Genomic DNA, 13314 nt, shown 5'->3' with positions numbered 1-13314 from the left:
CTGTGTGCATGCACATGGGGGAAAGGGTGGGGGGGGGGGGTGTACGGCCACATAGTCTCATAGAGAAGGACGGGGGCTGCATACTAATCATTTGCATACATGCATACATAGCATTTATGACAAACGTGTCATTAAATGTATCTTTATTCACATTTATACTGGAGTGCTGGTGACGTTTTTGGACTTCTGCATACTAGTCACACGCAGCACCTGTCCTTGCACCGAAGAGCTGCCCGATATGGTCCTGCACGCAGCACGGAGCTGTACGTGCCGGCCGTTTTCGGTGTGAATGAGGCCTAATGGGCCACTTGAGTCCGACCAGATAAAAATATAAACTGAATAGAATACACGAAACAGGACAAAAACAAAAAACAATAAAAAGTAAATAAAATACAAAAAAAATAAGTCCCTCTTTCCTCTGATAATCACTGTCCCCAATTTTCATCTCATTATGAGATATTCAGCTGAATTTATAAACTCCTTTCAATGAAACAAAGTTTTCCGGAAGCTATCGGAGGTGTTCTTAATGGAGCTCGTAAGGTGTTCCATAAGGTAAATTTCCTGAATGTGATCCAACTAATGGTGTATATTAGGTGGTTCAGGCCTCTTCCACAAAGCTGGGACACAAGCATGCGCAGCGTCAGACACCTTGGTGTGCTTAGATTTGCTTACTTTCACTGGCACTAAGGATTAGAAAATTTACAGTTTTTGCTTCCTTGAAAATTATAGCATGCGCAGTTCAAATTTTCGGCCGGGAGATGAGGAGAGACACTAGGTAAGTATATAGACTAGTAAGATTTTCAGACAGGAGCGCGTGGGGAAGACACAGGTAAGTTTAAAGCGGTTTTTTTTTTTTTACTTTTTCAATACATCTACTGCTTGCTAGCAGTAGATATATGCAAAAAATGTGATGGTTTAGAAACCCTTTCATTCTGAAATGAAAAAATTCAAACAGATCCAAAATCCAAATAACATACCGAATCAAATATTGGATTCAAAATCCAAAATAATGAAAGGAATATAAATCTGAATCAATCCGAAACAAAACACATTTTTTGCGGGGTTGAATGTCCACTGATTTCTTTATTCAGGATTTATTTATTTTTATTTGGAGATTCTGCCAGTAACACACTTCCTGTCCTAGGGTGACAAAGTTCCCTCACTGCACTGAAGCTTTGGAAGATCACATTTCATGTCCTAGGGTGACAAAGTTCCCTCACTGCACTTAAGCTTTGGAAGATCACACTTCCTGTCCTAGGGTGACAAAGTTCCCTCACTGCACTGAAGCTTTGGAAGATCACATTTCATGTCCTAGGGTGACAAAGTTCCCTCACTGCACTTAAGCTTTGGAAGATCACACTTCCTGTCCTAGGGTGACAAAGTTCCCTCACTGCACTGAAGCTTTGGAAGATCACACTTCCTGTCCTAGGGTGACAAAGTTCCCTCACTGCACTGAAGATTTGGAAGATCACACTTCCTGTCCTAGGGTGACAAATTTCCCTCACTGCCCTGAAGCTTTAGAAGATCACACTTCCTGTCCTAGGGTGACAAAGTTCCTTCACTCCCCTGAAGCTTTGGAAGATCACACTTCCTGTCCTAGGGTGACAAAGGTCCCTCACTGCACTGAAGCTTTGGAAGATCACACTCCCTGTCCTAGGGTGACAAAGTCCCCTCACTGCACTGAAGCTTTGGAAGATAAGTGTTGTCGCTCTAGGTTGCTGAATCCTGGTTTGAGGGTTGGGAAGGGTGTTATGGCTGCAGAACACCTTTCCCTTTCCTTGTTACTATAAGATAGGATGTTGAGATGTCTCGTAGTCTACAGAAGTGAACTGTACAGGTTTGATAAAGCTGGCCATACACTAGCATATTTTTGAACAAAAGATCTTTCTTTACCAACCAATAATGCCACCAGACACTTGAGAAATGTTGTACGAAATTTTGTTTTATTTTAACATTCGATTTTGGAATTAATGGAGTTTCTCCAACAAAAACCACATTCTCTGTTAGAATTGTGTCCATTAAAAAAAAAAATTCCATCCTGCTCCTTCAAGTTTTATTTATTTTTTACTTTATTTTTTATTGTAGTTTTATTTCGCAATAGGGCCGAAATTGATCATCGATTTGACCCTATCAACTGATAGAAAGTTCTTTCATACAAAAGTTCTTTTGAAAATCTAACTCGTGTCCAATGGCCAGCTTAGAACCGCTTTAGATATCAGTGCAGCACTGGCAGTGTATACAAGGAAGAGACAAGCTTATGGAATATCCAGCTAGATCTGGATAGTATATTTTTTTTAGTTTGACAAGAGATATAGAATGTTTTTAAAGGGTTAGTAAAAGACCATAAGGAAAGAAAAGAACAAAAACAAAGTTCATCGTAAAGGTTTACATACATGTTTTATGATTTTTTTATGAGTTCAGTAGTTTTTAATTGGTTCCTGGAGGTTACAGAAGCCAGTTTCAACTATTTTAGACCTGTTCCCTGTTCCAGTATCATTATTTGACTTATTAAAAAAAAAAACTAAAAAAGAAGAAAGCTGAATAAAAAAAAATTAAGTGACTGTAGACCAGGGGTGCCCACAATTTTGGTGTTAAGATCTACTTTTCAAATGAAGAGCTACATGAGATCTAACAACAACAAAAACTCCCTTGCTCTCTCTCTCCTGGCTGTCTCTCCTTGCTCATCTTCCTCGCTGTCTCTCCTCGCTCTCTCTCCTGGCTCACCTTGTTGTATGTTGCAACAGGCTGTGTAAAGTAATATTCTTTGATGTAATACATAGCACTTGAACCACCAGAATCCACCAGAAAGGTGTCAGGGAGCTTGGCTCAGCAGACTCAGGCTGACACCCTTCCTGATCTACCAGCATCAGCGTTGAGAGCTACAGGTAGATCACCATCTACCTAATGGGCACCCGTGCTGTAGACAATGATCAATTACGTAACTAACAAAACAAAGGGAAAACACCAAGAACAGTAAATTTAAAAAAATTAAACTACCCTAAATGCCAAAAAAATAATAAAACAATGTTTTAAAGTAATTTGTGCCTAACTAGACTGTATCTGTAAATAATAAGTCAAGGCAACTGGACTTGCTGTATTTTTCTTGAAGACGTTTCACTGGACATCCATCCAGCTTTCATTTTTTTGGGGGTAAGACATCTATTGTCTGCCATATACAATGCTGTTTTAACACCTCTCTCTGGGCAGGTTCATAACACCTAATAGACTTCAATGATGCAAATACAATCAACACCTGGTTGTGAGTAACAGATTATGTGGATTGGAGCGACATTCACTATATTTATTCCCAGATTATTTTTTGTACAAGTCATTCTGAATTTAGAAAGTTGGTCGGATGACCGGCGAAATGTCTTCAAGAAAAAAAATACAGCAAGTCCAGTTGCCTTGACTTATTTTTTACAGATATACCATGATCTGGATGAATGAGAACCTTCACAGACACCTAACTAGAGTGATTAATAAATGAAGAATCTCCTTGCAAAATCAATTTTGTGCTAAAATCGGTCCGCTTCTCTCGAGCGTGATGTTAGGTATTGAAAAATAATAACGAAAACAAATATTTCTTCTGTAGAAAAGCATAGATGAACTGCTGGAAATATATATAGAAAAAACTTTTTACTGAGAGAACTAGGATGGCTGCCATTGTTCTTCTTTTCTTCTGAAAATACTAGTTGTCTGGTTATCGTGAGGATCCAGTGCCTTCCATACATCCTAACATGGAGGAAGTATGCTGAGCAGAGATTTTTTTTCAATTGTTGCAAATTGACTTGCTGCATGCTTGTTCTGGCTTACTGACTCAAAATATCATTAAGCTAGATTCAGCTAGATCCTTGGGTCTCATCTGGTGGGTCGTGACCCAAAAGTGGGTCGCGACCCCATGTTTAGTGGGTCGCCGCATGCCATCCACTTTTCTAGGTTCCTCAACCTCCCCGTAGCGCAGCACTGTCAGTTCTAACCCCGAGTAGCCATTCAAAATATGCTGCCCAGTGCCGAATGTCAGCTTGAGATGGGATGGGGTGGGGGTATGGCCGCGAGGATTCTCCATCCATACATGCGTTGCTTACAGCTCCCTTGTGTGTCCTGTAGAGGTGCCTGGACCAGAGTGATGTCACATTCTGGCTCCTGGCACCTCTACAAGGTGTGCAAGGTCACTGTACAAGCAATGCACAGGTGCACAGCGCTCTGTCACAGTACAGCAGCCCACACTGGACCCCAGGTTGAGGATCCACTCCAGTTCTTGTAAGGTAGGGAGACTGTGGATTTTAGAAAAATTAACGTAATCGCACCTACCGCACGTTCAGGTGTAGGGAGTGCATTGCCATTTATTTGAATGCCATTTATTTGAAATGCATCTTCAACACACAGTTCTATTGGCCCCATTGTAATGTGCGGTACCGCAATGCCATGTGTTCCATTGCAGTGCGACTTGGGTCACGGCTAAATGACCAAGGACAAATGTGGGTCCTGAGGTTACACAGGTTGAGAACCACTGAGCTAGTTTTTAAAAAAAAGGAGGTTGGCTAAGGCACCCTCCATATTTCTCTCAGCACCAGTTCCTTTAAATATATCTGTCACACTTGGATCGCAACTGCGGAGCAACGTAGGTCTCGGTTATCTCAGTATGTGGTTCAGTTCTCCTCTCTCAGCAACTTAGATATGGTGGTGGAACCATTAACATCATCTAACCGAGGTAGGGGAAAGGAAGTGGTTAACCCCAGCAGGGGGGTTTAAGAAGTCAGTGTATACTGATAGCACTAGGTGTTGTGTGGGGCTGAAAGTAAAGGTGATGTCTCCTCCTTAATTCATCAGCATGCTAAAATCACTAAACAGATATAATAGATATGAGTTCATGGATGAGTAAGTTTAGCAAAGTATAATCACAGGTGCAGAGCGGATGAACCACAGGTGGCATCCCATAGAAACATACAGGCCTCCCCTCTCACTGGTTTTGCATGAATCACTACAATGCACTATTTGAATAGTCTCTCATAAAACAAGTACTGTAGTAAATGAACTTCCAGCTGTTTGATATGTTCAGATAGTAGTTTGAAGATACTTGCGGTTTGGCGCTCACTGGGTGATGACTCCCAGAGCCAGGTAGGAAGCAAAAGTCCCTTGGGTGATCTCTGGATGAATAGGAGGAGGTGCCTTGACAAGTTGTCCCAGGAGGATGTGTAGGAGGTGACGGTAGTCCGTTTGGGGTAGTCAGCTGTTGCAGGGTGTGAATCTTCAGCGTTCACTGTAATCAACAGTAGGACGCCGAAGATTTGTTTGCTCGTGGCTTAAGTAGGGTTCTGCGCATGTGCCCGGGAAGTAGAGTTACGAGCGCGGACTGCGCATGCGCGACGCCGTCTATGTCCTCGGTGAAGAAACAAGGAGATTCTCTTACAATATCCATATCTGTAATTTAGATAATTTTTTATCTACAGTGGAAGAAATTAATGGCTCTGGGAAACAACACCCAAGTGACCGTGTTTGTGTTTTCTGGACTGACCGATAATGATAAACTAGTCCCGCCCCTCTTTGCCTTTTTCTTCATGGTGTACCTCGTGACCGTACTCGGAAACATCGGCTTAATTATTCTTGTCCTTGTTGCCTCCAACCTCCACACTCCAATGTATTACTTCTTGAGTTACCTCTCAGCGGTGGACCTCTTCTACTCTACAGCTATAACTCCTAAAATGTTGTCCGATCTTCTATCCCTCAGGAAGACCATATCCTTTCATGGTTGTGCCATCCAATTCTTCTTGTTTGCTGCCATGGCAGGAACTGAGATTCTCCTACTTTCCAGTATGTCGTACGACCGCTACGCTGCTATCTGCCACCCCCTTCACTATGTTTCCATCATGACCAAAAGCAAATGTGTGTCTCTGGTCAGTCTGTCATTCTCCGTGGGCTGCTTTCAGTCCTTTGTGCAGACCTGCTGCTTGTTCGGTCTCCATTACTGTGGCCCGAACGTTATAGACCATTTCTACTGTGACGTCCTTCCCATACTCCAGTTGTCTTGCTCCAAAAGACTTCTTTGCAACATCATAACTATTCTCTCTGTTGGCTCTTGTGGTATTTATGCACTGTCGGCAATCTTGGTCTCATACGCTCTCATCTTTACCACCATATTAGGTATAAAGTCTTCTGAGGTACGACAGAAAGCTTTCAGCACGTGTTCTTCTCATCTCATGTGTGCCAGCGTCTTCTATGCTGCAGTATTCTTCACTTATTTTCGCTCACCTTCCAGTGCCCTGGACAAACGAGACAAAGTGGCCTCTGTCTTCTACTCAGTAATGACCCCAATGATGAACCCCCTTATCTACAGCCTAAGGAACCAGGAGGTTAAAAGGGCCTTCATGCATGTTATACATAATATTTTACATGTAAGTAGAATTTTTAAAAATATTTAGGGATAAATGATGCCTTTTGATGGGCTTGGATAGCACGGGAAAAAGTTAGAACCACTGTCAGATTTTCACTGATGGAAATCTTCCCATGGGGGCACCTGTTGTAATGACAACTGACTGTCCAGGATTGGACTTCCCTTAAAAACCAAAAAAATACAAAGTAGAAATAAAAAGGGCTAAAGTAAATCAAATGAAATAAAACAATTTTCAATGTAAGAATCGTGTTTTTATTAATAGTTGTCACTATTTGGGTTTAGAAGAAATAAATAACAAAATAAAATAATGTATTATTGCAGTAAGATCTCATTAAATAAAAATACTGTTGTGCATTGGTAAAAAGTATTATGCAAGAATAGGATTAATATGTGAGAAAAAAAATAGATTTTTATAGATAATTAGACTCATGTGATTGTTATTTATCTATTTTTCATCCCTTGGTCTGCTGCTAATGGTCTATACAAATTTCCTGTGGACACCGTGGAGCCTGAACGTCCAGGTCGCTGGAAGGAGAGCGGCTGGCTGAGCCAATGGGGGTGATTTACTAACCTAAACACACGCATGCACCAGCTGCGTGTGATTGTTACACAGCAAAACGTATTTATCAACCAAAAAGTCTCTAAAAGCATATTTCCACTAATGCCATATATGCAAAAATCCTGCACATGATGCATATATAATGCTGCTTCACAGTTTAGACAAAAATGGTAAGCTCATGCATTTACATTCCTGCATTCATCAATGCAAGCAACACAACATAGAGCTAATTTACACAACATCACCTTGCAATTCATGCAGGGCTTTGCACAACCCACCTGCTGGGTGTGTACACACTACAAAGGTGTCTAGATTCCACCAATAGATCATGCTGGGAGGGAACACACTACAGAGGTGTATACTTGTTCGTGGCGTGTTTATAAGGTTAGTAAATCAACCCCAATGCCTCTTCCTGCTGCCAATTGCCATACAATTTCTATCTAATTTTCTCTGAGGATCCTGAAGTGGTGATGTTGCCAATCTCTACTGACGTTTAATTGATGAGGGTTAAGGGGATAGGAGTGGTGCACCGCGTAGAGGATACGGTGGAGAATAGACACCATATAAAGACCCAGCTCCATTCTTTAATAAAACATCCAGGAAGCCTCCAGCAATAGAGGAGTAGATTCTACACGTGAACAATAGGAAATCTCTATATTCATTTCTCTGTATTTAATATTCGAGGTTCCAAGCACATTCGATGATAATTATAATATGTTACATATGGGAGGTCCATTTCTGATCACTGAAATAACATCTGTTTGACAGAAAATGAGGTAGAAATACTTAACTATAGACTTGTGCACCAGCAAAAAAAATTGTTTCGTTTTGTTTTGATTCGGATTTTGCGTAATTTAGTTTTTCGGGATTGGGGTCCGAAAGTCAATTTGTTTCTGGTTTCGGATTTGGACAAAATTCGTTAGCAGTAGTCTTTACGAATGTTCGTTTCGTTATCATTTTGTTTTGTGTTTCGTTGCAGCAAAGTGACGTGAAAGCAGAACTATGAGGTGAGTGAAAATCACTCAGCCTCATCGTTTCGAGCCGACATGTGACAATGAAACTGTCACAGGTCGGCTTGGCTGAGCTGAAGACACAGCGGAAGCGAGGAGAACGGTCTGCAAAATGTAAACACATAGTAAAAATAATGGTGCGGGGTGCCTCTCCTGATTCATACCAGACCCTTTAGGTCTGGTAGGAATGTTAGGAGGGACCCCCAAGGTAAAAATAAAAAAGTGCATAGGGTCCCCCCCAAAGTCATACCAGACTCTTTAGGTCTGGTAGAATTTTTAAAGGAGAAACCCCAACACCAAAAAATGGGGGGAAAAAACGGGGTCCCTCCTAAAATACCCAACCAGACCCTTAATTCGAGCATTGGCCTCGAAGAAAGGGGGGGGCAAGCAAGCGACCCCTGCCTCCCTCTGCCATTCCAGGCCACATGCCCTTGGCATTGGGAGGGTGCTTTTCAAGGGCCTCTTTCCCACAACTCTGACCCGGTGGTTGTGGGGATCTGTGAGCACAAGGGCTTATCTGCATCAGGGTATCCCTTTCATAATGGGGGCACCCAGATGCCGCCCCACCATGTGAATGAGTAAGGGGTACTTGTACATCTACTCATTCACTAAAGGGTTAAATTAAAATGTAAATTATAAACCCAGACTTGTAGAAAAAATCCTTTAATTGAAAAAAAAAATCCAACACAATTTTTGACTATTCCTTTAATAAAACAAAAAACCCAAACAATGAAAAAAATTATCCAACGAGGTAATTCAAGGGTCAATCATGTCGTCCAGCAATGTCCATGATGCCGCCAACTCATCTAAATTTAAATAAAAGCCCGCCGACCCGACCACGCGCAATATACTCCTGCCATAGAATTAAATTTTGACAAGTACCGTCCGAATGATAGCAAATTGGCGGAGTCAGCTGTGACATCAATGTCAGTATACTTAATAAAATAGTAAGCACTGAGTGATTGTAACATGTTTGTTATATTCAGGAGGATGATATGCTATCATAGTGTTATCACTGTCAGAATTTTTCTATACATTTTCGCTCTCTCCCTCTCTAGTGGCATCTTCTGCTCCCCTCTGAAATATCCACCGGTCATACGTGAAAAGCCCTCACTTGATCCCACCAACCTTAACTGCCTAAGACCCATTTCCTTGTTCTTGTTTGCCTCCAAACTCCTAGAACATTTAGTGCGGAACTGTCTGAGCTGCACTTTCATTAACAACATCCGTCTCAAGCCCTCTGGCTATCTCCTTCTCCTCAATGAACTCCACTCCCTTAACCTCCAAGACTTTGCTCCTTCCGGGTTCCTTGCACTCCATCAGTATCACCTCAGACTATCTCCTGCTCTCTTCTTTCTCTTTCTGTAGGGCTCCTCCAAGGCTCTGTCATCAGACCCCCTTCTATTCGCAATCTACAGCTCCTCCCTTTGTCAGTTCATAACCTCCCATGGCTTCGGAGGTTATGAATGATGACATGCAAATCTTTCTCTCTAGTACTCAGATCACCCCTTTAGTCACCTTGCACATTACTAGTGTATTACCTGACATATCATTAGACATGTGTGCGTTTCATTCAGTTCCGAATCAAAATTCATACAAATTTTCCAAAATTTGGACACATCCAAATTTCCAATTCCCAATGCATCTGAATGTGTTCCAATCCGGATTTCCCATCTGAATTTTGTTAAAAAACTAAATTGAATCGGACATGTGACTTTTCTGGCCAAACAGATGTGTTTTTCGGTTTAATGCATCCGAATGGGTCTGAACACGAATTTTCGTTATGGCAACATGGGAGCCATATACAGTATATACATATAATACTGAGGCTCCCAGACCCGAATGGCATTCGGCATCCAAATTTCCGAATGACATTCATGAGCTCCCGAATGGCATTCGGGTCTGAGAGCCTCAGCTTTAGTAATATATGCCTATGGCTCCCAGACCCGAATGGCATTCAGGAGCCCCAAGATGCAATTCAGAAATTTGGATCCCGAATGCCATTCGGGTCTGGGAGATTCAGCTTTAGCATTATTATCTGTAAATGGTTTTCTGTTTTACTCGCAACGATAATTCACAAACTCATCCGAAACTAACGAAAATTCAGATTGCGCTAGAATCTGAATCGAATTGAATTTTGGATCCGAATCCCAAATCCTGAAATAACGAAATATCCAAACTGAATTTTTCCACAGCTTACATGTCTACATATCATTATGGATGTCACACCACTTCCTAAGACTCAATCTTTCAAAAACAAACATCATGATATATTTTTTTAAATGGGCATCTCAGTGCACAAAAAAAACAGACCTGCACCTTTTTTTTTTTTATGAATGCACTGCATCACAAGGCACAAAAGGTGTTCTGAAACACATGTGAGTTATGTGTTGGCAAGGTGCAATGTGGATCACAAATACCTGCAAAGTCCTGCACTGAATGGTGCCTCTAAATAAGATTCAGGAGGGTGGTAATATCAGTACGAATCTGAACTCAAGAACACCGGGACATGACCTCAAACTTGCAGGAGGAAAGTTCAAATCTAAGATTAGAAATTATTAGTTTACTGAAAGAGAAATTGATGCTTGGAACACCCACCCAACAGAGGTAGTGAGTCAGTCAACAGACAGTAAGTGAATTTAAACATGCTTGGGACAAACACAGATCGATAGTCAGACAAAATGGTAAACAAAAGGGGGAAACTGAGGACCATTTTGGTCTTTTGCTTCCATCTATGTTTTTATGAAAAGGTTGGAGTGTAATAATGTTTAGCAAAACTGGAGTTCTTTGAGGGCCCATTACTACATACGCTTTGCAGCAAGTGGTCAAATGCATGCATTACTGTCCTGTACCTGGATGGAGACCAGTTGGACAAGGGGCTACCCAAGCAGCTCTTGTCCCACACCCCTGGGGATGGAGACAGAGAAGGTGGGGATGCAGAATGGCAAAGACGCCTGCACTGGCTGCTGGACAAGGTTTTGTGCAGAAGCTGTGGATGCTCAAGGTAGAAGAAGGAGCAGGCGAGTCTGCAGGGATCGGGTGACTTGCAGAACCTCTGGAAGCTGGAGAGCTTTGTGCCAAGGGTGACCAGATGAGCAGACACCAGACAGCAGGGGAGAGAGGAACCAGACAGATAGCTGGAAGCAGAGTCAGAGCCTTAGCCAAGATCATACTTAGGAGGGCAGATTAGCAGGCAGGAGCAAGGTCAGGATCATAAGCCAGGGTCATACACGTATAAGCGAAGTCATGAAGTTCCAGAGAAGGAGACAAGAAGTCCAAGGGTCACATTTGCCAGTGACCATCCCCATGCGTGCACCAACGCATGTTTTCCAGAGAGTTTTTGCACATGACCATGCACCATGGTGTGCGTGCATTCCTGGGTTCGGACTGGACTCCTGGTAAGTCTCTTTCAGTCATCACGTGCACTGCAACTCCCCTACTCTTGCTAAAAAAAGAGGTCATTTATTCATCCTTTGTGGTGGGTTGGAAGCCTGTTCATAATAACTGGGCTGTCTTAATGCAAAATACATAATGTAACCTACACTAATGAACTGCAATGGAATACCTAAATGTATTTCTACTTTTGTAGTCGAATTTGAGAAAACCCTTCTATATGTTTGTTATGTGTTCCCATTCACAGAGCAAAATTAAAAATAATTTAAAAAAATAAAAACTTGTAGGAGGCAACATGGCTGAATCCAGGTTTTTCTCAGCAGCTTCACTGTGACCTGTCCTTACAGAAAGGACAGAAATTTGTGTTTCATCAACTTCATTACCATTAAATGCAAACCTCTCACCCCTCACAGCCCCTCCTGACATTACAAAGAAGGAGAAGGCAAGTAGAAATTGCAACCCTAAAGAAGCTAAGAAAACCTAACCCTAAGTAAAAGCAATTTAAACTGCAAGTAGTATTTTTTACATATTGTTTTAGCCTATGCTATGTGAATGGGAACCTAACAAATATAAGATAGGTATTATCCCAATTTGGCTGCAGAAGTGGAAATACACTTTAAAGTGACATTAAACCCTCAGATTTTTTAACATAAACCAATACTGTAATGTGCGCCTTACTGTAATCCATGGTTGTTTCCCTTCTCTTTGCTGCTCTTCCTTTTAAATCTGTATCTCTTCTCATGCTTGGGGAGAACTTCCCTTTGCAGCTGAGTGCCTCTTCCTGTAGTGCTGGCTCAGGTTGTGAACCTACACACAGACACCATGTATCCATTTCAGAGACAAGGCAGTCTGCTGCAAACAGAAGTTCTCCCCGAGCATGAGAAGAGAGAAGGATTTAAAAGGAAGAGCAGCAAAGAGAAGGGAAACAACCATGGATTACAGTAAGGCGCACATTACAGTATTGGTTTATGTTAAAACATCTGAGGGTTTAATGTCACTTTAAGTGTGAATGGGCCCTTAATGATCATTTTGGACACTGCTCATACTTGTGGGGTTAACACATGAACCACAAACTAAAGGAAGTATTCCTTACTGGCACATTAAAGAATCCTCAAGAAACCGGTTAGTATCTGTCTTGTTTCTTGGTGAAAATAATTAAATGCTCGGGGACGGATGAGAATTGCTCCCAGGATGAAGCTATATATTATAAAAAGGATCATGAACAGATCCCCGGCATCAGACAGGTGTGCATTCCGGAGAGGTGAGTGACGCAGCAAATTGTCTATCGTACGGCGTATTTTCTGTGCGGACATATTTGGGGTTAGATTTACCTTAAAGTGTATGTATAGCCAAACCTTTTTTTTTTTTACTTATAGATAGAATGGGATAAAATGTTTCCATTCTGGTAAATGTCTGACACCTGAACAGGAAGTGAGGGGAAATCTCTCTAAAAGAACCATGGATAGTGGGAAAATCCAACAGGAATTCTAACCTTTCCACATTCTATGCAAAAGTATAACAAATGTTTTGGGGATACAGCAGATACAGTTTAGAATCATATTTTTTTTTAGTTTTGAATAAAGTGGGGAAGGATTAGAACCCCTGTTGGATTTTTGCTGCTGTCCGGGGCTCTGTTAGAGAAATGTTCCTTTATTTTCCATCTTAACAACAACAATTTTACCAGACAGGAAGTGAGAGTGAACAATAACAGCAACACAGACAGGAATACTTTGTTACTTTATAACTGTTATTTTGTTTCAATATATGTATCAACAAAGCCTGCAATCTCTGTGTGACAGATTCCTATACAGTATAGGAAATTATGGACACCGGCACTCCAAAGTAGAAAAACGTCTTTTATTGACGTGTCATGCAACAATACACTTTTTGCAACGCTTCGGGGTCACACAGGATCCCCTTCATCAGGCAGAACAAGCCTCACACGTTCTGCCTGATGAAGG

The 13314-nt window shown here is 41.6% G+C and overlaps 1 protein-coding gene across 1 annotated transcript; it reads left to right on the top strand.

Annotated features, from left to right (window-relative positions):
• Positions 1 to 5462: 5462 nt before the first annotated feature.
• Positions 5463 to 9430, top strand: LOC108789699 (olfactory receptor 5B12-like). The gene is made up of 2 exons (XM_018559779.1): positions 5463 to 6392; positions 9329 to 9430. Exons 1-2 carry the CDS (start codon positions 5463 to 5465, stop codon positions 9428 to 9430), a joined length of 1032 nt encoding a protein of 343 aa, XP_018415281.1.
• Positions 9431 to 13314: the final 3884 nt, after the last annotated feature.

The sequence above is a fragment of the Nanorana parkeri genome, unplaced genomic scaffold (genome assembly GCF_000935625.1).
Source record: "Nanorana parkeri isolate BGI_ZX_2015 unplaced genomic scaffold, ASM93562v1 scaffold416, whole genome shotgun sequence".
NCBI classification, from domain to species: Eukaryota; Metazoa; Chordata; class Amphibia; order Anura; family Dicroglossidae; genus Nanorana; species Nanorana parkeri.
This window is presented reverse-complemented; position numbering and strand designations above follow the sequence as displayed.

Bases quoted from the DNA above. Each gene is read 5' to 3' on its own strand.
- LOC108789699 (XM_018559779.1), top strand. From the start codon at position 5,463: ATGGCTCTGGGAAACAACACCCAAGTGACCGTGTTTGTGTTTTCTGGA. The intron at 6,393-9,328 runs GTAAGTAGAATT...CTCTTTCTGTAG, and splicing joins TTATACATAATATTTTACAT to GGCTCCTCCAAGGCTCTGTC.